Source organism: Podarcis gaigeae, assembly GCF_964106915.1.
Source record: "Podarcis gaigeae genome assembly, chromosome: 1".
Lineage (NCBI taxonomy): Eukaryota > Metazoa > Chordata > Lepidosauria > Squamata > Lacertidae > Podarcis > Podarcis gaigeae.
In genome coordinates this window covers 73,435,382-73,462,476 of record NC_139678.1, presented here as the reverse complement: position 1 = coordinate 73,462,476, position 27,095 = coordinate 73,435,382, and the positions used below count along the sequence as shown (strand labels likewise).

General features: G+C 42.5%; 1 protein-coding gene and 1 long non-coding RNA gene across 3 annotated transcripts in view; both read right to left on the bottom strand.

Annotated features, from left to right (window-relative positions):
- The window catches only part of OSBPL5 (oxysterol binding protein like 5), a 129,115-nt gene extending 102,896 nt beyond the window's left edge, over positions 1–26,219 (bottom strand). Inside the window, exon 1 of one of the 2 annotated variants that reach the window (XM_083718226.1) lies at positions 25,591–26,219. Coding sequence is in view for 1 of the 2 variants with exons in the window: in XM_083718225.1 (XP_083574351.1) it covers positions 25,704–25,730 (27 nt within the window). In the remaining variant the exon portion in view is untranslated. The remainder of the gene's footprint in view (positions 1–25,590) is intronic. The other variant, XM_083718225.1, reaches the window with a different exon arrangement.
- Positions 11,179–22,752, bottom strand: LOC310837429. The gene is made up of 2 exons (XR_014560536.1): positions 15,623–22,752; positions 11,179–15,494 (listed from the first exon to the last, which is right to left on the bottom strand). It is a non-coding gene; the product is annotated as an uncharacterized lncRNA (long non-coding RNA).
- Positions 26,220–27,095: the final 876 nt, after the last annotated feature.

Below are 27,095 nucleotides of genomic sequence, written 5' to 3'. Positions count from 1 at the left end.
CAGAACAAGCTTCTGATCTTTGCTTAAGAACATAGAAAGCTTCCTTAAAAAGAGTCACGACCATTGGTCCAACTCTTACAGTACTGTCTACAGTGACTGGCAATGGCTCCCATGGGCTTTCAGGAAGTGGGGGGGGGGGGCAGGAGGTGCTCCAAGCCCTGCCTGGAGATGCTGGAGACTGAAGCTGGGGCCTTCTGTAGGCAAAGCAGATTCTCTTTGGGGCAACTATGCTGGAGATGAGAGGAGAGGGGAGCACACGAGCCTGCACCTTATTCATGTAACACTAAACCATGGCTTAGCATTACATCTGAACACTCTCTTTGTTGCAGATCTACATTTTGCTTGCCCACCTGTGCTGCACAGATTCCAGCAAGCATACTGTATGTGGCATGTATGTGTTGGAGGAACTGGACATGGAGGAATGGGTTCATTTCTCCTTGGGCACAAATCATCCCATGTACGAGATAAGCCAACAGGTGCAAATTCAGCCAAGCCAGTTGCTGTGGCAATGACCCCTTCGTCAATGAGTCTGTCCGTGAATCAGAGGCCGGGTTACATCTTGAATCGCTGGAGCAACAGAAATACTTTCTACCTGTATATATCTGTATCTGCAAAGCCAACAAGCTGTATGCCTGTGTCAGCATCCAGAACTGTATTACTGAAGCCTGATCTTGTGTGGCAGTAAACCATTTTGGACCTTAAGCTGTCTCTCTGTGTGATGACTGGAACTGGAGACAACTTCTGCTACGTGGGTATCTCACCTCAGATTCCCCACAGTATGTATGCATTAATTAAATGTACATCATACCCTTCCTCACAAAAGAGTAAACTTGGCTAGGCAAAAAGAAAGGTGTGCATTAGATCCAGCCAGATGCTGGCTGAGTTTAATCACTGCATTTGTGAATAGTCTGGTCCTGCAAGAAAAAATGACTACAAATCACAGATCGTGATGATCAGTTTGCTTGCGAGATGTGCAAAGTATCAGCAGCAGCTTTGGCTCAAATTGCTTCCATTTGTGTTTCCCAAGGCACTTCTGGTCTCGTCCTCTTCCTTGCCGCACTGCAGCCACAGAAAACAGTTTATCATATTGAGAGGCTCGACGGTGTTAAGGATCCCCCCTTCCCCATCACAGAACTGGAGTGACGGATATTAGGGGACACAACAGGCACAGTAGCTCAAACACGACACCGTTTCTAAAGCTACTTGCATTTGCAACCAAGATCGAAGGGAGGGGGGGAAATAATTTGGAACACGAATCAAAATGAGTCAGGAAAATACTAAGAGTGTTTACAAAGGAGAGTACTCTGTGTTCCCTACTGAACTGAGCAACGTCTCTATCCTCTGATTTAGAATTCAAAGATGTTTGCCAGCCTCCAGCCCCTATGCTGGAAAGTCCCGATCCTGGAAGTTTTTTGTTTTCTTTTTTAATGCCAGTTTAATTTGTATACCCAAATTTATGTTTCCATGACACACTGTGCCTGGTAGGAACAATGGGACTACATTAGAGCCAAGGAACTGTGTAAATACTAGTAGACCCAGGGCTTCCCCAGGGGTACTCAAGGGTACACAGTACCGGTACCTCTTTTTTGTTGTTGTTAAAAAGTGTGGCACTTTACTGTACCAACTTCATGATGAATACTGGGACCTACTTTTCTAGAAAAAAAGCACTGAGTTGACCTGTGGTTGTTCATAAATCTATTGAGAGCAGGGGAGTGGTGCAAAACTGATGCAATAAATTGCTCTCTCTCTCTCTTGGGCTCCTAGAAGAAAAAGGTTGATGTGCCTCCTACCTCTTTTAAGTGCAAAGTATCAGCCTCTTTTTACACTTCACTGGCTATAAGAAATGCCTTGTAATATTAATCCTAACAATCATTAATATCATAAGGCACTCTGGGCGGCTTTCAACCAATATAAAAACATAGTAAAACATCAAGCATTAAAACTCCTCCATACAGGACTGCCTTCAGGTGTTTTCTAAAAGTTGTACAGTGGTACCTCAGGTTGCATACGCTTCAGGTTACAGACTCTGCTAACCCAGAAATAGTACCTTTGCTTCAGGATGAGAACAGAAATTGTGCTCCGGCAGCAGCAGGAGGCCCCATTAGCTAAAGTGGTGCTTCAGGTTAAGAACAGTTTCAAGTTAAGAACAGACCTCCGGAACGAATTAAGTACTTAACCCGAGGTACCATTGTATAGTTTTTTATCTCCTTGACATCTAATGGGAGGGCAACCCATTGGACACCCTTGATTTCTTTCCTTTAAATATGATTCTTCCCTAAAGATGTTTAAGACAGATGCCCCTGAGCAGGAGCAGGAAAACAGAAACATTTAAACAAGCACAAAAGGTAGCCTTAATGAATTCCAGCAGCACTATTATCCTGCATTGCAGGGGGTGAGACTACATGACACTTTGAGTCTCTATGATTCTATGGTCTTCTAATAATCCTAACACAAAGTGGAAGCATTTGAATCTTTTATTTCCCTTTTTCTTGTGGCTATGAAGTTTTGCAAACTGCTCAAGCAACTGATACCGCTGTCTAGTTCTTGACACCTGATAAGAGGCAGCTGGTGCTGTCAACAGTGGGATGAGGAGGAGGGGCCCTGCTAAGCCACACCCACAACAACTCCACCTGCACAAAGCTCCCTCTACCTGCCCATTCCACCCAAGGAAAGCCCCCCTCCTATCAACTGGAACTGCAGAACGAAACCTCCAAGTCCCAACCAGTGTGGTGTAGTGGTTAAGAGCAGTAGATTCATAATCTGGGGAACCGGGTTCGCGTCTCCGCTCCTCCACATGCAGCTGCTGGGTGACCTTGGGCCAGTCACACTTCTTTGAAGTCTCTCAGCCCCACTCACCTCACAGAGTGTTTGTTGTGGGGGAGGAAGGGAAAGGAGAATGTTAGCCGCTTTGAGACTCCTTAAAGGGAGTGAAAGGCGGGATATCAAATCCAAACTCTTCTTCTTCTTCAACCTACCAGCTGAAGACAAGTGATTTAAACAGATCAGGTTTCAAGAGACGATAGGAGAAAGCTGGGCGTAGATCAATTTTCTCAGCTTGTCTGCCCAGTTATAGATCCCTGGGCACCTGCAACAAGAGTTTATGTAACTAATGCAGGTGCTCAGAATTGGACTCCTTCAACAAATGGGAGGAATTGCTTTCAGCCAAGAACCAGGAAACATTTCAAATAAGCCAATTGAGAAGAAAGAGAAGATAAAAGCAGTACTTAGGTCTCCTAGAAAAGCAGAAGGTTATGTGTTTACCTACTCAATGTACATAACTGTCATTGTAATATCTGGCAGAGCTGGTCATTAACTGTGATGAGTCATGGATCTGACCCATCTGCTACCTATGGCTGTTGGCTACATCCAGAAAGGTTTCTGGTGGGAAAATATTTATCGGGTACATTTTTAAAAAATGCAGAGAATGGGGAGAAAAAAAAATACAACACTCTTTAAAAAAATGGAGTTTCATTGCCAGTTTTCTACAGGCAACTTCTTTTATTTATTTATTTATTTATTTAAAAATAATAATTTATTATCTGTACCCCACCCATCTGACTGGGTTAATAATAATAATGAATTATTTATATACTGCAATAACATTAAAAATATCATTGAAGTTTACAACAATATATATATACATTTTTTTAAAAAAAAAAAAACACCACATAGAAATCTGAGAGAAAACTGACTTTCAAAGGATAACTGTGTTTTGGTTCATATAATGGTTCTGAGAGTGCAAATTAGGTAGTTTCTCATTAAAATGCAAACCAAATTTCTCCCTTATCCCCTACCTGCACATAGGTTTCTAGGCCTAGGCAAGTCGTTTGCGATATGGCTGGATTTCCTGTTCAAGGGTCACACAGAAGGGAGCAAACCAAATCAGACCCTCTGCTCCCATCTCCATTCTTCAAGCTTTGGAAACATCTTCAGCAGGAAATGAAGTATCACAATTGTAGGGAGCGTATTTGTCCCATTGCACTTTCAATATGACAAAAGACGACAGCACACAGTTTTTAAAAAAGAAAGCCAAATAAGACGAGTGTCTCAGAATCAGTCCCAAGGCCTCTCTGGAAAAATCTGCCTGATGGACTCAGAACATTGGTCCATCTAGCTCAGTGCTGTCTACACAGACTGGCAGCTGCTCTCTCCGGATTCAGAGAGAGGACGTTTCTAGTCCTACCTGGAAATGCCTGATCTTGAGCCCAAGCTCTTCTGCACACCGAGCAGAAGCCCTTGAGCGTATTAATACTGGCCTGACTTACAGGGAACTTGAGATGATTATTGAGACAACGTATTTGACGGGCTTTGAACAGTCAAGAAAAAATGTTGTTATTAAAAATTCAAGGAAGTGGCAAGTTTACCCAGGGCCTAAAAGAGCATTTGGATTTTGGTGTTACAGCCACTGACTCCATTTCTAGGTGGGCATGATTTTTTTCCTCTTTAAAAACAACAACATTTTTAGAGCAGAGCCTAAGGCTTGAGGGCTGAGGCTATATTGATGACACTAAAAATAAAAGCGCTCCTTTCCGCGGAACCAAGTGCAACGCATTTGCTAGTCAATAAGGCTTGGCATTTAGAAAATGTTACACAGTGGGTCTCCAAAAAGGCTACAGTTTCCGAGAACTTGGGGACTCGCTTCAAGAGCAGAGGCTGATATTTCTCTTTGTCTACTCCTAAGCCTTGTGCATTCTCGAAATAAATGCTCAACAACGTCAGGAACAATAACAGCTACTCATGGGTGCCAGATGAATAAGTAAATACCAGACAGGGAGTCCCACGCTGGCCCAGAGTTCGCTCTTGGGGCAATTGGGAGGACACGATGTTACAGCAAAGCTGTGTAGTCTTTACACACCTCCCATCAGATCACACTTGAACGTCTGTGCCAGAACTGAGCGTTTCAGAAGAGCTTAAGGGAATTACTCAAAGCTTGCATAATTTCTTGCACTTAAGTCCTTTATCTTTTCTCCCTTTTCCCTCTTACACTCCCCAAAACACTCTTCCTTGGTTTCGGTTTTGCAAGGGACCTCCTTTTGGTTTATTAGAGAAAATGTGTTCTCTTCCCAACAAGTGAGGTCCAGCTTCGAGGGCCTTCTGGCGGTTCCCTGCTGTGAGAAGTGAGGTTACAGGGAACCAGGCAGAGGGCCTTCTTGGTAGTGGCGCCCACCCTGTGGAACACCCTCCCAGCAGATGTCAAGGAAATAAACAACTATCTGACTCTTAGAAGACATCTGAAGGCAGCCCTGTTTAGGGAAGTTTTTAATGTTTGATATTTTGTCACTTTATTATTATTATTAATAATAATAATAATTAATAATAATAATATTCTGTTAGGAGCTGCCCAGTGTGGCTGGGGAATCCCAGCCAGATGGGTGGGGTATAAATAAATAAATTTAATAATAATAATAATTCCTCCAAAATGATGGCATGAAAGGCAATAATGAGCTTGTAATATTATTGTTTATGTCGCCTTCTTTGTAATGAGTTTTACAATTGCTGTCTCATTCCATTCCTGTGTCCTGTATAGTCCTCTTTTGCATCCAGGTCACAGGAAAACACTGACAACATTGACACCACGGAACTTACCACTGGTTACATATCTGACCACTGACCGCTGCTTTCTTTCAAGGAATGAGAAAGAAAACTGATCTAAGTTGGAAGCTTTGGGGCTAGGTTCCGCTTCTCTCTCTAAAGTATGCATTCTAAAGAAAGAACTTGAGACTAGATTACCTAAGAGAGCACCTCACCCCAGATATTCCTGTCCAAAGGTGTGCTTAGTTTGTACTAAAAACTGGGCTTTTAGTGTTGCAGCCCAAGTACCCTAGAATCAATTACCAGCCAAAGTCAGACTGGTACTCAATCATGATGTTTAGGTGACAATAGATGTTTTTTGTTTTGCTTTCCCTGAGGTGTAACCCAATTGTGTATGAATTACTTATCTGTTGAAATGCTTTTATTTTTTTAGAGCTTGTAGAAATGGTTTTGATTGTGGAATTTGTACTTTTTGTATTTTATCTTATTTTTAGATTGTTGTACACTGCTTTAATGGCCTCTGACTATAAAGCGCTTTATAAATTTATAGAATAATATATTGTATTACTATATGTATTCTCCTTTCTCAATACAGATTGAACATTTGAATAAATGTTTCTAGGTACCCATTCACAAGATAAACAGTCTCAATCACTGCTCTGAGAAGGCAGACAAATGCAACATTTGTTTTCATATACTGAGCCTTACTGTCAGAATGTTTAATTCTGGAGCCCCACTAAATGTCTATGCACAGCCTATGTAGGAGGAGTGAAGGAGTCAATTATCACGTTGGTGGTATTTGAGATACAATTTATATTTATTTATTTATTTTCTTTCAAATGCCAAGCTTAGATTAGAGCCAAGCAATAACTTGAATTGTATACTCATAAACACAATCTATGCAACTGAAATAATCTGTTCGTTGTTTACATGTTTATATCTGGACAATATTTTTTAAAGTGTTTTTAAAAGAACTGCATTGCTGCTATTTAACTAGCCTTGAGTTTTAAAAGGAAGGTCATTCTGACCTTGAGATGGGCTTGTCAGGAAACGCACTTCTTTTTGTCCCACTTTCTGCCTTTGATTTAATCTTTTCCAAGATGGCTAAATGGCTGACCTCTAGATTTCCATTTAAAATGCTGATTTCTCCTGAGCTGATCTATACTAGTTATGCAACTGTCTCCAACAATCAGATGTGAGAGCGTGTGGTTTTGTGTCTATCTTATACTTTTGATATTTTCCTGAAGACAGTGTACACTATACAGAAAACAATCCGGCATGTGTTGGAACAGGATACAACTGTCAAAACATCAGAATTCTTTCCAGGCTCCTTTTATGTGGAAAGGAAGGTGCAGTGGGAGTGGCTTAGCAGAGTGTGCGGGATTTTTAACTTTCCACTTATTGGATACATCAGCTGCCCCAGATGATTCTCTATCCTTATGTAACAGGTGGACAAGGAGAATATCCTTGCCAGAATGGACCACCTGTACTCCTGACCCCACTTTTGAGTCCAGCTATTATTAATCATTCATTTTCAAGGAATGCACTCCAAACACCATTTCTTTAATTCTAAAAGGGCAAAAACGGGCAGAGTGTTGTTTTTTGAGGTCATTATTAATAGCGAGAAAATATTTTCAGAACCAGAAAGTTTGTTTTAAAATGCGAAAAACCCTTAAACGAAGATGCAGGGGAGAGCATGAAACAAATTGCTGAGCACCCAATGACTTGTCAGCTTTCCTAGAATGTCCTTGATTTTTTTCACAACTGCATTTTAATGAGAAGTACCTTTGTTTACAGAATATGGCAGAAGCAATGACAGCAACTTGGTCCTTTAAAGCTTATTGGAAGGGCCTCATTGACAGCAGGCATTTAATGTCACATCATCCTCTGGCTTCACATGCCCCATAATTTTAGACACTCCAGGTTCATATTCATCATTTCCCCATATGTGTCCCATCGTACAGATGATTTTATGACCATGCAGCCATGTAGAAATAGATCTCCATGCAGAAGCTGCACTCCCTGAGACAAACATTGTGCCAGCTGCTAATTAACTTGAGTGTTACTTGCGCCAAAGTCATGGTTTAGAACGGCTTTGAAGATCAGGACAAAGGTTGTGTCTGTATTAAAGCAACATGGCCCCATTTCCAGAACAAAGGTTGGAATCCGGAGAGCAACAAGCCATACAAGAGGTGCCTCAGCAGCAAGAACTTCTCCTTTATTCCTATTACTGAATAACTGACAAGGGCAGATCACACAAACAACCGTCCCCTTGCCACATGGCACGGCTGTCCAAGTGTTTCACCATGCCATCAATCTTTATTTATGTAATCCCCCGCCCCGCAAAATTAAGTCTTTTCGGTAGTGGATTATATTGAACACAGTGATCTGTGCAGAGTGGACACAAGTTAAGTGTTACACTGCAGGCATTTGACTAAATAGAGGAAGCCACCAATAATCAAAGAGAGGAAGGATGGAATATAACCTCTCCAAATTATGAGAATCAACCATTTTCAGATGTTGTTGTTACCTTTAAGCCTTGTTAGCAGTGCAGCCTTATCTACAGTGCAGGATTAAAAATTAGGAAGACCATGCATGATACATTTGGGCCAAACTCTCAAGCATATTAACAGGTCCTTGAGAATCTGTCATCAGCTCTCAGACTTCAGGCTTACTTTTAGAGTGTGTGAGAATAACAGAAAAGCCCACTCTGCTGTGTTTCTGCAGGTCACTGAGCTGGCAAGTCTCCTGATTGAAAAGAGACAAGCCCAGAGCGGTGACTCACACAGAGATGCAACAGGCAGCTCCTTTGAGAAGAAGAAATTCTGTTCTCTGCATTGGCAGTGACTGAGTGACTCAAACACATCTGATGTACATAACACATCCCCAGTGAATACTGACTGGAAGGAGGAAAAATTAGAGCAGGGAATCATATGGTGGCACAGTGGGCAGCCTCCTCAGCTGGTTTCCTATAGAATCATAAGAAACTTTATCTATTTAGCTCAAGCTGTGTACCTGGGAACATTAGTATTTTGGAATTTACAGGTGCATCAAGATCCTTTAAGGAAGTGCCTCTGTGGCCTGATTGCACTATACTTTTTCTTCTGCATTTAAAGCCTTCTTTGTCCACATCAGTGGAAAGGTGATCTTGGCCTTCATCTAGCCCTTCAATATGAAGGGCTAGATGAAAGAACTATTTCCTTGTCCATCTTGTCCATTTTCTGCAGCACTATGAATGTCCTAAATAATAATAAAAATGTCTGCAGTATGTATGGAAAAGAAGACAAAAAGCCTATTCTAAGCATTGCAGGCTTGACATTTCAAAGTGATAGATCTGTGGTCCTTTGTACAGGCAATTTTCAGCCCACAACATACAAAAATATGTGGTTATTCATCCAAATTCTCTGCAGTATTTTATTTCAGTGCCTGACAGCTATGGAATGTTCCAGAATTTCTGTAGAGCTCAGCAAACACATTCTCAACCAGGAGATGGTATTTGGAGGAGGAGGAGGAAGAAGAAGAAAAGAAAGAAAAGAAAAAGGTATTCCTTAGTGGCAAGGAGGCTATCTCCTTCATGCTTTTGAGGGCCACAAGTGATTGTTTCTAAAAACAGGAAGTTAACCAATATTGTAGAAACATTTGTTTAGGAATTTTGAAAGTCTATTCTCTTCCTTGAGCCACACCCGTGATGAAAGTGAAAAAGCCACGGCCTGGTATTTATAAAGAATTTGACATTTCCACAATGCTTTTGCCTGCGAAAACATAAAAGCCAACTTGTCTGAAGACAGGCTCACTCAATTTGCTTTGCCCTTTCCAAAATACTAATCAATTGGTTTCCTCAGACAGTACCGTATATATTCCTGGACTCATACAACTTAAAAAGATTTCATACTATTGCAAAGTCATGTCTTGGAATGGTTCTGCTTCAGGTTCACCTCTGTGGGCTGCCCTCTTCCTACGTTTACCATCACATAAGTGAAACAGCAAGACAGGCTTCCTCAACTCCCTTATCCCAGAAGAGTTCCATAGTGTCCAAGGTGACTTCAATGTAACTCTAGCAACTCTCACCCACTGTACATAGAACCTCAAAGTATTAATTTAGGAAATAAAACGGCAAGATATAAACATTTAATTTATTTTACAGTGAGATACCTCAGCTTCCAATGGATAGAGCTCATATTTCTTTAAAATGATTATGAATTCTTTAGGACTATAATCATATATACCTAAGTGCTTTTCAACAGAATAAAATGGATCATTACTATCATTTTAACTATCATTTAAAAAACAAAAAACCAGCCAAAAAAGACAACTAAAAGCAACTAAATAAAGACCAAAACGGTCATTCATTAAAAACGTTAAAAGCCTGAGTAAACAGATACATGTTCACTGAAATGGCAACAATGGCAGCGCATGACATTCCTGTAATGGGAGACATTTCGGCAAAGGAAGGGGCCACCACAAAGAAGGCTTTTTTAAAAAAAAAAACAGATGTAGCTTTCAAAAGCAGTTTTTAATATGGCTTTGAGCAGTGCTGTTTTGCTAGAAAAAGAGGGGCCAAACTCACCATGAACAAGTCCCTCATTCTCTTAGAATCGCAATGGCGCTACCTGAGAGGTGCCAGAACTGAGTTTCCCCTGAAAAAAAGCCCTGGCTTTGAGAGAGGGTCTTTTGTTGAAAGAAACAGATATTTGGGTCAAAAACCATGTGCCACAGAGAGGATCCTTCCTTCCCTGGTTCACATACAGTTGCCAAAAGTATCACAAATCGAAGGATGAAAATAACCATTATTCTTTAAATAAAAATGTAAAGTTTCCTTTGTCAAAACCTTTTTTAAAAAATAAATCAATCAATCAAAGATTAGTGTGACTATTAATATCTGTCCAGAAGATGCAATCTTTTATTCACAGTGCAGGCCCCACAGACAAAAAGGCATTTGGATATCCCACCCCACCCCGTCACAAAACATCTGCTTTTAATTAAATGGAGCCAAAAGAATCTTTTTTAAAAAAAGAAAGAAAAAAACCCTGTGCCTAGAAATAATTCTTAGCTTTACAGTGACAAAGGAAAGTATATGTGGGTTTTAAGGAATCAAACCGAATAGATGGAGCATGGTGCTGTCTTTAATTTACAGAAGAAGAAACTGCATATTAAGTGACACACCCAAAACTGTACATAAACTTCTGCGGCTCGGTTAAGACTGCTAAAGATGGAGGATTCACATGAGCTACTGTCCTCCTGAAGATGACATGTGAGTCATCCTATGTATGGCTCTAATTATTGAAATATATTCCCCCCCCCAAAAAAAGAGAGAGACCCTCCAAAACATCATCATACTTAACAAAATGGAAGTGATCCAGCACCATCTCCTACAATCACCATTGAATTCAATGGGATTTAAGTGGCTAAAATGCAGCTGTGATGATGGATAACAGAGGCCATTTCTCCAGGACTGATTTTAGTCTCTTTTTTTCCTTTACTGTTTAAATGTAATGAGATTTTATCACTGTATTAACTGTTCTGACGTACTTTATTGATTGTTCCCTGATTTGTGAGACGACTGTCCTAAAAAGCAGTATAAAGTCTCTTAAAACAAACAAGAATGTTTCCAAGAAGGAAGACTAACCAGCAGAAAAAAATAACCAGTTTTATTTTATTTTTTGAAGGGTTTAATTCATAAGGGGGTAAAATGGTCACCCTTGCATGGTCAATGATATTTAGAAGCATGATCATGCACGTGCAAAAGGCATTTCCCCCTGCAGAATCTGAAATCAATAACGATGCCTCAACCGGCCACAACCCAACCCTGACAATTTTAGGAGTATAAAACCAGGAAATTGATTTTCAATATGCCCAACAGCCCAACAACACCAGAAATGAATAACCTAAATATGAAGTGAACTGAGAATGATTTCAGGAATTGAATGAAATGCCAGGGGGGAAATGATGTCTGGGTAGATATAGAGAAGGCCGGAGCCACAAAGCAAGACGACCTTGTTCTACGCACAACAGAGTAATTCGCATGGATAAATCAGATTTTCCCAAATTACTGTCTAGCTGGAAAAAAGAATTATTGGGGAGGCAGCTGCACTTTCCACTATCACAGGTGCTGAGTCAATGCTATCTGTAATAAGGGCAGGAATGAACCATATGAGCCGCCTTTTAAAACCGATTTCCCCCGTGCGGAAAATAATTCCAACAGCAAGTACTTCAAGTGAATCCTAATTTAATTGATTTGACACAAAGAACATTTTGTAGTAGCTTTCGTAAGCTTCGGCTTTCCTCTTCCCCTTGCTAGTTTTTTTCATTCTACGAAATGAACCCATTTGGCGTTATTAGTATGTAGTCGCAGGTGGTATTCCTCTACTGTAGAAAACTGCTAGCAATGTTTCCTTCCCTCCCAAGGAAAAACGGTTGCAGTCTAGCATAGGAGAAAGGGCTTCAACTGCAGGTGCCTTTCAGCACCACAGTAAACTCATGCCACGCACACACGAAAACCAGGCATGTGAAGCTATAGCTCCTTTCAAAGTTACTTATTCCATCCTGATCTAGGATTCTTCCCCCTGTATAGAAATCCAGAATTTGGCAATCGCTTTTCCCGGCTGAGATTATGAACACTCATTTAGCCCAAGTGCTCTAACAAGGCATACATCTACTAGGCAGTTAGTCTCATTCAGTTCAGTGGGACTTACTCTCAAGGAAGCAAGTTGTGAGATGTACCAATACAGTTCACCTTTTTATCAGTGGCATACTGTACCACTGTCTTATGGCAGCCGTTTGCTGCACACCATTCTCTAACACAGACGTCATCAACAGTGATGGCATGGAACCATTTCCTCCTTCTCAGAAGCTTATTGTGCCAAAACTAACAACACTGGCTCATAAGAGCCTTTTAAAACCACGCTGAGATACAAGATCAATTACCAACCGTCTTCCAAGACTTACTTTGTAGTGGAAAATAGCAAGACCTTAGAACACCTGGCTTCTCTTAACAGCAGGGCAAAGCAAAGCAAACAGAGCAGGGGTAGAGGCCAGCAGAGGCTCCATACATTTTAAGGACAATTCTCCACTCCCTCCCCACACCAAAGACTCATGGGGACTGTGGTTTGTTAAGGGTGGTGGGAATGGAGCTCCATCAGGGCAAACAAAAGTTCCCAGGATTTTTTGGCTGGGAGGGGAATGTGGTTTAAATGGTGTCTATGCAACAAGACTCTCCATTTTTTTCAGACTAAAGGTGTGTGCCAGTCCAACCCAGAAGCATTTGCAGGTGGCCAGAGCATATTACTTGACCCACTCAGGAATATTCAGTGTCACAAGGTTTCCTGCTAACTGGCAGGCTCAGCTAACTGACAATGCAAGTGTGTACACTTAGAGCCAAAGGAGAGAGCCCTGAATCATGAATAATAGCCTACGGCAAGGATGTCCAACAGGTAAGATCGTGATCTACTAGTAGATTGTGGGGTGTCTATGGTAGATCGTGGGGCCCCCCAACCTAAAAGAAGTTCAACAACTTTGGTCACTGCTAGTTTGTTTATAGTGGGAGTAGATCTCAGTCTCTTGAAAGTTGGACATGCCTGGCCTATGGATACAGCTGGAGTCATCCACACAAGGCAGATGGGAAATGCTGGTATTGTAATGATTGTGTGAACTAAAACACAAAAGCAGCAGAGGTGAAATCCACAGGCAATTTCTGACCCCAAATCCCTTCCCTCTGAATGTCAGATGTGTGTGGGGTATGTGTGCTGTGGTTGCACAGTAATAAGGGGGAAACTCTCTTCACGTGAATAGAGGCAAACTCTTATTTGTGTAACCCCAAACTGGTTCTGGAGCTAAAGGCAAGACAACCATTATTGTTCTTATTTGGTGGTCCAAAGAGAATTCATTAACTTCCATTTGTCCAGTCTGACTATTATTTAGGCACATGAAATGGGTGGCAGTTGCATATGTTATGATAGTCGTTTTGTACAAAACATTGGATAAAGAGTGCAGAACAGAGTTGGGACAAACAAGGAATAAAGTCTCTTAAAATGTAGCTGTGACAGTTACTGGTAAAGTGTAGTTATAATTATTGGTAGCAGCATACCACTGAAGCCTTCGTGTTATATTATGCACCAGATGATCAGTGTCCCCTGTTATTAAAACTTGGCTGAGGGCTTGAAGAAAAGGTCTCTTTGTTTGTAAATTAGCTAAGTATGTATTAGAGAGTTATTCAAAAGCCCCATTGTAAGCCAACAGCTCCTGTACACAATTAGCATTTTAATGAAGCTGCTTCACCTGTACTCTGTTGGTAGATTTTATGCTCTTTGAACAACCCTTTAAGGTTGCTCTTAGTACATTTACGATGCCATGTTAATTTTAACTCTACATCTGCATCAGATTCCCCCATCCCAAAACACCAAGACAAACCGGAACAACCTGTATAAGCTCCCCAGTAAGTGTGTTTAGGACTGGAATAATTAATCAAGCTCCACAATTTTAAGCACAAATGAATTGCACAATACAGAAGATCCTGGTAAAACTTTTGTCCGCCTCTGGAAATCAAAGTAGAAGAGCCATGGTTGCAAATGGCAGATAACAAGCAGCTTAGGCTTAGGCACCTCTACCCTTTGGGACAGTTATTCTTCAGCAATGCATGTGAAACAATGAGGTCTGGGCTGAGCAACTCCAGGTTGATTTATTATTTTACTCCGATTTAAAAATAGCACCAGGGCCAAGCCAAACAAGAGGATAGCACACAAGGCTAATTTTAGAACCAGCCAGGTAGCAACCATGTGAAGTATTCTCCCATTCAAGCCACAACAAAAACTCAGCATATGTATAGTATTCCACTTATTTTAACAGGCTGTAAGCTTGTTTCGTGGGAATACTCAATCGTACCCAGCATCTTTGGCAAAAGGGCCTGGTCTCAAACTATCACTTCTGCTGCTGTTAGCTTCAGGCAGACCTGCTGCATGCTGTAGAATACAGATGCATTTGTTAGACTTTCAAGACTTTTCCCACCAAGGAAGTATAGAAGACAAGTTTTACCAGCTGAGCTAGTTCCAGGCTGCACTCAAAAAGATGAACAGCCTGGAACTGGAGATAATAATACTGGTCCTTACGCCTCATTTGGCCATTTTAAAGACTAATTGTTTCAATAAGTAGTCTGTACAGTGCTTTGAGAATGTATGTATAATTAGCTAACAGCTGTGTTATTTCACTGAAGTCCATAGTTTGCTAGACAGTTAAAATGAATTAGTAGCATCCCATTCCAGAGAACATTTTAACCACAACTGAAGTCATCGGGATGATTTCCAGTAAGGGCAATGAAAACTAGACAGCAGTTCAAATGAGGCTGAAATTACGCTGGACTTCAATTTTCTTCACTGTAAATTGGTGGCTTGATGATTAAAACAATGAAGGTGTACCTAGGGTTTATTTTAAAGCAGAAGTTAAAAGGCTTAGGTGGGTAAAAAGATCTTCACCTGGTGCTGAAAAGAGCATAAAGAAGGCACCAGTCAAGTCTTTTTTTGGGAGGCGGTTCCATAATTGGGGTACTACCACTGAGAAGGCCCTGTCCTTTGTAGCCAACTGCCTCCCCTCCCTTGGTGGTGGCATATGAAGCAGGGCATCCTAAGATGATCCTACCCGTGTGACCCCAAACCATAACTGCCCTGGAGCCAAACAGTCTCCTCCCAGAACCACCTTCTGGGAACGGCCACCCAAGTAGCCCTGAAATTTTAATCAGTGTGTAATACAATCTTGCACGGTATTAACAAGGAATGTTGTTTTTCAAATACTGCTTGAGAAATTAAAGTGGGAAGCCTTGCATCGGACTGAACATCCATCCAGCATGCTGTTACAACAGTGTCGAGTCAAATGCCTTTGGAAAGTCAACAGGTGGGGCATGAGCTGTCTCCCACTGTTGTTCCACAGAACCTGCCAGTGGTGCCAATGGGACTTGCAACAAAAAGTGTGGACTCCTGTTCAGGGTTCCAGCCAGCCAGCCATGATGATATTCCATTCCATTTTCTCTTCCATCTGGCTATCTGTTTTCTGCCCACAACCACTGAATTCGCTTAGCGCTCACTGGGTTATCTCCCCCAACCACCCAATTTTGTTCTCTCTCTCTCTTTATACAAACTTCATAAACCTGGGAGTTTTTCTGAGCCTGCTGATGCCTCCCTCCTTTGGATGGATGATGCCACTGTAGCTATGTAAGCAACAACACTCACCTCTGAACACTGGAAATAGGGTAAATGATTTGTCTGTGCCACTGTCACATCCCTCCATCCCTTTATATTTCAACTTTGATTTATCTACTTCACAATTAGAACTGAAACTGCCTAGCAAGCACTGTTATCTTATACCTGGAGATCACAGAGGTTACAAGAGCAGTCATTAAATTCAGATCTTCAGTTTTATTAGTTTTTATCCTCCCCAGGCCACCAGGATAGGAAGGGGAATGAATCTCAAGATAAATCAAAAGAACTTGGATATGATCTCCAAAAGCAAAACATTTACATCAACTTCCGAATCAGCAGAAGTGCCCTATATTCTAAAAACAAACACTTTTAGCATAGTGCTTGTAAATGCATGCACATTTCCCACATATCTAAGAGTCTAACAGCTTTCAACTCTTCTGTTTAGGAATGATGAGTTCCAGATATACACAGATCATAATGCAGCAGGGACAAGACGGATTTGAAAGCTTTTTATTTATGTCACCAGGAGAGGCTGGGAAAAGCAGCCGAGAATTTGACTTCCAATCCCCTTGGGGTGGCGAGAGGTTTGGGGCTGCTTTTGCAAACCTGCTGCAGTTGGCAAACTGCCTCGGCAACAGTATATTTCAGAAAACTAGTACCGGTAACTCATAAATGAATGCCAGAAGTGGCAGGTGCAGAATCCCAACACTCCAGATGCAAAACGGGGGAACGGGGAATGGGGTAATTTAAAATAAAACAGTATGGAAAAACTACACAGATCTGTCAAGGAATGATGTAAGTAATGAAAGGAAGAAGCATAAGTGGAACAACATACTGATACATTTCATCAAGCAATCTGCTTTCAGTATATCTGGCTAGATTTCAGAACCAATTAACACCAATATGGAATCCTCAGTTGGTTAACACAGAGCTTCTCCTTGTTGCATTTCCCCCTTAAAGGCGCCTTAACAGCAATCTCTAAAGCACTGTGGGGAATGTTTCATTCCCCCTGTGGAGATACACATCTACACAACAACGTCTTGTGGGATATTTCCCCCCACCCATTCCAATATCAATCTTGGTGGAAATTCAATTACCCCCAAAGCATATCCAGAATAGAAGACATTCCACTGGCCCTTCAATCACACTGGACCAATGGGGTGTTCCTGCTTGCATTGAATGCATCATGTAGCCAAATGGCAATGAAGGGCTGTAGCCAATGTCAGTCCTACTCAGAGTAGGCCCACTGAAATTAATGGACCTTAGTTACTCATGTTCATTAATTTCAGTGATTCTTCTCTAAGCAAGACTAGCACTGGATACAAAGAGCTCTACAAGAGGTGATGCCATTTTGGCTTTGAAAGGTTCACAGTGAAATGGGAGACGTTTTCATTCATATTGCCAATCCTACTGAAGACTCAAATGAGAAATGTTTAAGGAAAATGTTTTATGATGAAGCTGAAGACAATGAAACTGCATTCTTAAAAGGATACTGATGGGGTGGAGAAAGACAACAGCATCCAAAAATCACTGGATATGTACTCAGAAGACATTGCTTCTATTGTCTTTGTAGCTGAACTGCAACACTTCCTGTATTTTGTCAGGTACCATGTCTCCAAATATAGAAACAATTCTTAAAATGTTGTTAGCATTACTCACATCAAACGCAGCTGGTGAAAAATCATTAAAAGAGTCAAAAATGACATGTGTTCTACTAGATATCAAGCATATTTAACAAGTTCAGCAACTTTAGCAACCAGAAGTTCCTCACTGTGAGATGTAAATTGTTGATGTCTTTGTGTGAAAGAAATGTTGATTTTTTAAAATAAATAAATAAATAAATATTTGAATGTTTATTCATTTTGTTCCTTTAAATAAAGGTCATTTTTCGGATGACGCGAAGTGCTTTCTGTTTAACTCTCTATATAAGCATATCATTAACTGGGGAAAAAGAAGTACTGTTTAATAGTAAGGAAAGATAGCCCTTGTTATCAACAAACTCATTCTTAAGTAGTTAGCTCTGTCATAACTTTGGGCATAGTCATGTTTATTTATTTAGGTAAATAAACAGGGTCCCCGCAAAGGGTTGTGTACAGAGCCCTAAAAACAGAAATTCCCCCTGGTAACCACCATTCCCCTTTCACTGGTGGCAGTGTTTTTAAATCCAGGTCCTGTTCATGGGCTTTTCATGGGTATCCAGCTGTCCCCCGTGAGAATAGGATGCTGGGCTCTTCCGTGAAGATCCTCCACAGTGTAAGCTTTTTTAAAAAAACGAATACTGCAATTTATTTTTATTATTTGGTTAGGCATCTGAGTTCAAGGAGAAATCCGAGCAGGTCTCTCTTAAGTATATGCTTGTAATTATTCTATTATCATATGCTCTGCTTTGTGGTCTACTAGCCATTCTAAGATGGAAGATCAGAAGCAAAGGAAGAAAGGGTTAGAATCAGGCAACTCAGTGTCTTGAGCCTTGAGCTGCCTCAGCCTTCTCTCATATTTGGCCAGAGAAGCTGCTGATTCTAAGAAGCTGCAGGCTCTACTAACAAAAGACAAGAGTTCCACAGATCTGCACAAGAATACTCTTAAAAATGCATTCCCCCACCGAACACTTTAACCCAAATGAACATTTTAAGAAATGACCCAGGGCTGGGGCTGGTGCAAATAGGCATATACCGGTAAATCCATATTAACATGGAATCAAATGATGGGATTTTGAAGGGGGGGGGAGGATTTCTCAATCCTTGGTTGACAAACCTATTGTACAAGGAGTGTTTGAGCCATGAATTTGGTACTTTTCAGCTGACACAATGGGACGCTGCTCATTCATACTCTTATCACGAGAGCCTGGGAGCTGTCTGCTCAGTCAAATGTCCTTTTCTGACTCCCAGACAGAAATGGCTCATCAACTTCCATTTCTGACCACTTGTAGCTGGGTCAATACTGCTGGAGATGTAACTGTAGCACTATATGATCTCCAATGACAAATTAATGATAATAATGATAATAATGTCTGCATCACTAAAGCTTGCATGGCCCACCAAGGAAAACATTGATTTATGTTTTAGATTTAGATTCTACTGTCTGCCAACATTTCAGTGTTTTTACATAAGGAAGAGTTGTGCGACACATGGAAATACTTACGCATGGAGGCAGTAAATCAGAGGTCACCAACATGGTGCCTGTGAAAGGTCTCAAGAAATATCCTCTCAAAACTCCACAGTGCCTCAGAGACTGTTTGGTCTTCCAGCTCAGTACCTGTTTGAATTGGCTCAACCTCGCCTGCAATGAATACCCCCTTCCAAACATTCTTAGATGTCACTGAGTGCCAGAACTAAATACCCTTCCACCCTTCCGTTCTGAACACAAGAGAGGTGCAAAGAGTTTCTCTCTCTCAGCAAGCACGGAGGTGGCCGGTGGAGGTTTCTTTTCCTTTTCTTCATTGGGCACCTCAAAGGCTTAAAAGCTGCAGAAAGCAATGCACAAAAGATGAAACGCCTGAAAAGATGCAATGGCAACACCTAGTCTCCCCCAAGCCTCATTGTTCCATATTCTCTTCCTTGGAAGATTAACACCTACCTCCAAAAATTAAAAATAATACTGACAGCTCCCATGAAGTTAGCCATCATTTTGTGTCACAGTGTAAATGTGGAGTGGGAATCACACCACGTGGGTTCCCTTTAAGAGCAGCTTAGCAGAGAGCACGGAAATTCCTCTCATGAAAGGAAAATCTATTCTCTGCACAGCTGTGCCAGCTGCTTATCAAAATCAACCTGCTGGCCCACTATTAATCCCAGCAGCCCTTTCCAATGGCCCTTCCAGGGAAGTGGTGCGACATCACCCAGCACCCTCAGTGAGTCATACATCTGATAAGGGTCACATCACACTTCCTCCCTTGTGATTAAATTTACAACAACACCACAAAGTAACCAGACAGGATATGGAGCTCAGGGGTAGCTGAGCAGGCAGTTTTCAAGATGCAGAGAAAGGGCTGGTTTTCTCCTGCCACGTTGTCCGGGGTGATGAATAGCCTCCAGCTCCATGCGGCTTCTAATCTCTAGTGAAGGAAATGTGCAACTGTTTACCACACCTCCGCAGAGTCCAGGAGTCTGCAGCATCATATTCAGAGATAACGGCAAATGAACTGCACTGACATGATATTAAATCCATGAATCAACCGCCCCTTTCCTTGTGACCTCAAAGCAACAAGAGAGAAAGGAGCCCTGGCGTAAATGAATGCAATATGCAGATAGGCATTTGTTATTAGCATTGGGATGGCATCGGTGCTGAGGGCAGATAAGCAAATGGCAACTTTCATGCACTACGGAGGCCATCTATCAGGAGGCAGAGTGAGGCGATAAGACAGATGCTTCGTGGCTGTGTGGGGAACACACAATGGCGGTGAGGTATTGGAGAACAGAGCTGGGTGAGCTATGTGGTCTGCCATACATTACTTAAGTCAGGTGTGGGGGGAACCTTTGGCCCTCCAGATGTTGCCAAACAACAAGTCCCATCATCCCTTGCCACTGTCCATGCTTGCAGTGGCATTGTAGTGGCACGATGGACATTGTAGTTCAACAACGGGGTGGGGACAAAGGTTCCCTTCTCCTGTCATAAGCTAGTTTGCTGCGCTCAGGTTGGATGGAGGATGCTATGCTATCACCAGTGTTGAAGCAAATTAAACTCTCAGTCTAGTTGGCGTCTGTTTGTGGAAGAGGGGAGAGTACCACCTTGTCCTTTGCCTCAGGTAGCAAAATACCTTGGACCGGCCTTGTCATCTGTCCACAGGGAGTGAGAGCCAAACAGTGTAGAGAGTAAGATGCCTGCTGCTCATATGGTCTCTCAGAGTTAATATACAAATGCAGGAAACGGATTTATTAATCCATCCCAAGCTTTTTCACCCCTCTGCACTAACTGCTATAATAAAGCCAACAAAACAAATAAGTCAATGATACATAAATATTCACACACATATTCATGTTGCAATAAATTACAAATGGGGGAACATAAAAGCAGAAGGGTATAATAATCCCATTGAGATTAATGCTATCGTTTTTTCCTAGCAGCATAGCCATGTAAAACCAGAGAGGCTTTGCCATTCTTAAAGGAATAGGCTTTTTTGGGGTGAGGAATCACACCCCAGCACTGCTGAGGATCAAGCACAGAGCCCCACCTAACAATCTCTCCTGCTGACAATTTGGGTTTCCTCTCTGACAGCAAGGCAGTAGACAGCTCATTTGATTCCTAGTGCAAAAAACAAACAAACCCATATTTCACCTGTGCTAACATGCCTTTTGTTAGTTCATGTTGGATAAGTACATTAATCTTGGTTCTTTGAATGATTCGACACATGGTCATCTTTTTAAAAATGACTGCAATCTGACACATGGATGCATGAATGTATCCAACAAAAGCGGGCTAGAAGAGTAAGGTTATACTGCAGGAAATAGCTGGGTAGGTCTACTCCAGCAATCCCCCCTCACCAGTCTAAAAAGCAAATATGTGGTCTTCAGGGATATGAATGGAAAACAATCATTTTCAAGGGCACATATTGCAGCCATGACACCAGGTCATATACACACCTAAGAAACCTGCAGAACCTTCATCCAGGTGAAGGCAAGTCAGAACTTGGCTTATTATATGAACACAAAGCAGTTAATAAGCAAGGAAAAGCCACCTAGATAACATTATTGATCTTGGCCTCCATACAGGTCCCTGTTGTAAGAGATTTGGTAATCTTAGATAAGACAAAGTGCCTCTGAACACCCACAACTTTGAAGATGTTGCACCACCCACTGAACCCTTCACTTCCTTTAGCAATTCTGATAAGAAAGGAAAACCTTGTCCATTGAACAGGTTAGCGGCTTTCAGTCAAGAGCAAACCAAAGAAGTGTGAAATGTTGACACAAGATCATGTCTAGCTAGTCTAATGCAACACAAGTAATCTGAGGTCTCAGAGTACTCCACAGGAAAACTCTCTTTCTGACAACCAGCAGTTTCAGCACTCACTTTCCTCCAAGCTGTTAATTAAATAAGTGACTTAGTAATTCACCGGTGGGAAAATCCTCTTATTTCAGCCTTTCACTTGAACAGTTGAGTATCAGTGCAATATCAAACAGGTTGGTCAGCTTTTTACAAATATGCACAGAGCATGAAGAATTTAATCTGCTACAATGAAAGACAGAAATGGTTTAAGGCCATAATCTCAGAGAGATTATTTGCTCCTGCCCCCATCAATGATGCTCTGGAACTGAAAATATTATTGTGCCAATTTTGTATGCCTGGGTCCTGGAAGAAAGGAAGCAGGCAGCGTCACTGCAAAGGAAAAATGTGGGATTCAGTGCTGCCAAACATCTGCAATCTTATTTTGAGTCCCATGATTATAAGAGTCTTGGAGGCTGTTACCCTCCAATAAAATCAGAGATGTGTAGTTAGCAACTTATATTTTATTGGGTCAACTTCCAAGAAGTTGTGCATTCCCATCAACTGAATACACTGGACAAGCAAGAGAGAGAGAGAAAGATCCCCTTGCTTTATCTCCCCATCTTTCTTAACTTTAAAAAAATTGCAATTTTTTTGGAGGCCTCATGTATATTGTTGCAAACTGCTCTTTAGAAGCCAAAAAAAGGCAAGACAGAAATGTTTCTATACCTAAATAACTTCTCTGTGTTTGTAGTATTGTGGATCTATCACCCTCCTCTTCCATCTCTAAGCCTTAAAAAATAATAATCACAGGTGGTAAAAGTATTTGAAACTGTATTGTTAGGGCCTGTTACACGGCAAGTAATGAGGCAGTTCATGTACCAAGAACGACACCTTAGATATGCTGCTGTAGGGTTGTCATCCCTTTGCTTGCTCATTTTCTTGGTTAATTTCAGATCACAGCAAAGCTGACTGTTAATTACAAATGTCGCTTATCTTCCTGAGGTGCCAATCACAGTCTGGTTCATACCCAAGGTGAAAGAGAAAGCACAACAAATGGCCAGCTATCCAGGAGCCTTTCCTTGACTCACTTTAATCCTGTAAATAAATCCAAGTCTGAGGTGGCTTGTTCTCTCTGAGAAGGGTGTGTGCGTGTCATGTTTTAATAATAATAATAATAATAATTTATTATTTATACCCCGTCCATCTGGCTGGACTTCCCCAGCTTCCAACAAAATATTAAAATACAGTAATCCATCGAACATTAAAAGCTTCCCTAAACAGGGCTGCCTTCAGATGTCTTCTAAAAGTCTGGTAGTTGTGCTTTTTTAGGACATGATTTAAGCAGTCTGGCAGGTGAACCAAGGGCGGGTGCCACTACCAAGGGCGGGTGCCACTACCAAGAAGGCCCTCTGCCTGGTTCCCTGTAACTTGGCTTCCCACAGCGAGGGAACTGCCAAAAGGCCCTCAGCGCTAGACCTCAATGTCCGGGTAGAACGATGGGGGTGGAGACGCTCCTTCAGTTATGGATGTTATGGATGGCAGACGACCAGCTCAAAAGTATCAGGGTGCCCAAGGCAGATGATGAAAGCGGATTCCAAATGCAGGGCTTCATCTTCCTCGTTCTTTACTGCTGTCAACCAGCAGTCCAGACAAAGACTCAACAAGGCATCTTACCTTTCAAATGAATTCTGCTGAATTCAGGGAGTGATGCATGGTGGGCCACAAACAATCTTTGCCCAAGGTTATGCACACTGGTAATATATATATGAACCCTGACCTAGACACCCATAATCCATGTGGTTGTCAGGCTCTCATCACAGATCTGGTCCAAAACTTTTCTTTCCATGCACCACCCTCAGAACACCGTTGCTCCTCTACTGCATTGCTATAGTTGACAGACATGCCACTAGAGCAGTTGTTTCCAGAGCCTCATTTTTGGGGTACCCAATTCAGAACCCCTTCTGTACAGAAGATGACAGAACATGGAGAGCAGAAGGCCTTGCTTCAGCACTCCTCTCTTTCACAGGCAATTACTGATTTCGGCAAGGTGCTTTAAGATAAGATCAGCCAAGAGCATTTGAGAAAGTGTAACTGCATTGCCACCTTTGCTATACAAGAGAGGCAAAGAACCCTTTTTTCTATCACAGATCGTGTTCCCTTGAGGAATCTGTCAGTGGTCACATGCTGGCAAGGGGCCAAGCCAAGTCAGAGCTGGGCAGGGACCCACCCCTTCTCTCTCTCTCTCTCTCTCTCTCTCTCTCTCTCTCTCTAATTTCATAACCTTTTTATTGGGAGGTATCCAAGTACCAAGGATGAGCAGTCTGTGAAGCATACAGTTGGATCCCCTCCCCCGGTAAATGCCACACTGAAACTTGGTTCACCTGCCAGACTGCTTAAATCATGTCCTAAAAAAGCACAACTGCCAACAACCATTAGGTCTGGCTAAGTCTACCACTGGCTCGGTTATGAATCTTAATTGCTCAGTTGTTAGGCAAAGACCTGACTTCTTCTGACATTCCATCACTCCCCCGGTAAATCCCAAACTGTAACAAAATGAGCTTAAAAATAGCAACATGCTCTGCCTATGTTGGCCCCAAACAGCCCACGTATAAAGCATTAGTAACATTTGGCCTCAGATCTGAAAGATGTTTTCATTATTTTCCTCGGGTTGCATTCCAAGATCTCCCAATTTATATTCACTCTGTATTTCAAGGCACTGAGGAGGTTTATTTTTACTGCACCATGACATGAAATAACTGGAGGGGAGGAAGGGGGAGAAACTTGTATTTTAAAAATAACCAAAAGGGTCACCACTTTCCAAAGACAGAGCCCAACAATACATGTAACAAATTCACTTTAAATACAAAGGTATTAGAACAACAAACAGGCCTCTCCGGCTGCTTTCTCAATATAAGCCACCACTGGACAATAACTTCAAGAAAATCAAATTTGCTGTGACCGCACAGAAAACAAAAGAAGGATGCAAAGCATAGCAAAGAAAATTAAAACTAAATCCCTTGTTGCTGTGTAATTATGTTTTTTTAAATATATATATATGCTAGCATTTAGTTTATTTTTAACCCACTGAATAAACTAATAGGCCTTATGTAGTTGAATTGCCTTCAGCATTTTACAAACTGTAATTCTGCAAGACCTCGGATACAATAAGTACCTGACAGATTTGCAAACATGCTGCTGAAGAATCTTTCAAACACAAACAAACAAACAAACAAACAAACAAACCTGTTATTGCCATTACCTTTAGCTACACAGGCAGCTGACAAGGCTACTTGATGCAGGAATGGGCGTCGGGGATGCAGCATTTTAAGCATCTGAAAACCATGAGATTCCATGCACTTTAAGAATGGGACTCTTCTTGTTCCATTCACTGAGGACAGAACACATGGTGGCTGCTACACAGTGAGTGTCTCCGGGTTCTTGCTTACATGGCCACCGTTGTCTTCTTAGGGATTTTTGTGAACGGAAACATTTTTGGTGCACTTTGTCTCCCCCACTTTATTTTTTAATCAAATTTCCTAAAATGATCTGAACATCCGTGTCCGTTTTCTAATTTGAGAGGACCTTTTAGTAAATCGCACTAATAAGGGGGGGGGGGGGTTGGTTCGGGTCTCACCTCTTTAAAACGGGGAATCCCCGTATGTAACGCCTAAATACGGGCTGAAACCTTCGCTCTATTAAGGGCGATGTTGTTGTTTTTAGGAGGAAAATAAATCCATCCCTCATCTGTCGTCCCACGAGCGATGCAAAACGCCGTGTTGCGCCCGTCTCCCCACCACCCAGCCCAGCCATTGTGCGTCAGGAGAGGGCTCGATTCCTCCGCCAGGAGAGGCTGAAGACGCGCCACCTTCCCCCCCGCACACATCCACACACTCGGGCGCGCACGTTGCTGGGCAAACCGAAAACATGTCGTTGTGCTGCTTCTTCGCCTTACCTCCTGCTCAGCGCGCAGACAGCAGCAGCCCGAGAGCCCCCTCGCCCCAATTCCTGCCGGCGAGCCGAACAGCAGCGCGCGCCCCGCGTCGCCAAGAAGCGGCTCCTCCTCACCATAGTCAAAAGTTCCCCGGGAAGCATCGCCCGGGCGCGTCGCTCATGGTCGCCTTCTGCCACAACGCGACCGCGTCCCCGAAGCTGCCGTGGGCTCGAGGCCGCCTCCTCCTCCTCCCGCGCCGCCAAGTGTCACTTTCCCCAAACCGCTGCCATGCGCCGCGCTGCCCGGGGAGGAGGTGGTGCCCCTGGCGCGCACCCGCCGCGCCCGCCTCTCTCTTGCTCCGCTGCTTTCTGGCGCCCTCGCAGCCAAGAGCCCTCGAGGGCCCGGAGCGCGGCAGCCAGCCTCGCCAAGCGTCCCTCCTGGGTCCCGGTTTCCAGGGCCGGCGGCGGCGGCAGGCGGGCAACAAAGCAACAAATCCGGGGAGGGCGGGGGAAGAAAGAAAAGCTTTGCCACTCCAAAGCAGGACAGCTGTTTCACCGAGTCTCTGCAGCAGGAAATGCCACAAGACTTATATCCAACCACATCAGGAAGAGAGAGCGAGAGAGACAGAGAGACACAGAGAGAAAGAGGGGTGGGGTGGCGTATAAAATCCGGGAAGGATTAATTCAGTTCGGGATCGGATTTGGTTTGTAGTTTGTGTGTGCGAGCGCCCGCGCGTGTTCGACGTCTTCCTGGTTTTGCTGGCTAATACAAGAGGCAACAGGGGAGAACACAGTGCCAGAGTGAAGCAACGTTTAGCCGGGAGTAGCACGGAACGTCTCCATATACTGAAGGATTGTGATTATGATTGTTGTTATTATTATTATTATTACTACTACTACCACCAGGGATTGCCCCTCCCCCTGAATTTGTGGCTCTCTTTCTGTTTCTCTTTCAGATGCTTTCAACAGAGCAGAAAATAGGAGAGCAGGCCAAAGAGCCTGCTACCCCCTGCTGGACGGCCAGCGTCCAAATACTGGCCTTCAATTAAAATGATGAAACCACGGAGGGGAAATGAAGGCGGCATAAACAGAAAGCTCAATCACAAGGGGAAGCAGCAGGGGAGAGAATAATCCTGTTGATGGTGATATATCACCGTCTTCTTCTTTTTAAGTGTTTTCAAAGGTGGCACAAGATGAAGCTGTTCTCAGATCTAGTCCTGGACAGTGCTTGGATGGAAAGTTAATTGAAGACCATATTTAATCCACTCTGAGCAATGTGCAAGAAGAGTGGGACAGAAATGCAACATATTGCATACGTGTGCAAATCCCTTTGCTAGATTTGTGTAGTTGTCACTTTTTGTGTGTGTCACCTCATGGTTTTTCTGGATGCCTTAACAGCAGTTTAAATGGAACAAACTAACCAACAGAGCTTCACAGTACAGTGGTACCTCAGGTTAAGTACTTAATTCATTCCGGAGGCCCGTACTTAACCTGAAACTGTTCTTAACCTGAAGCACCACTTTAGCT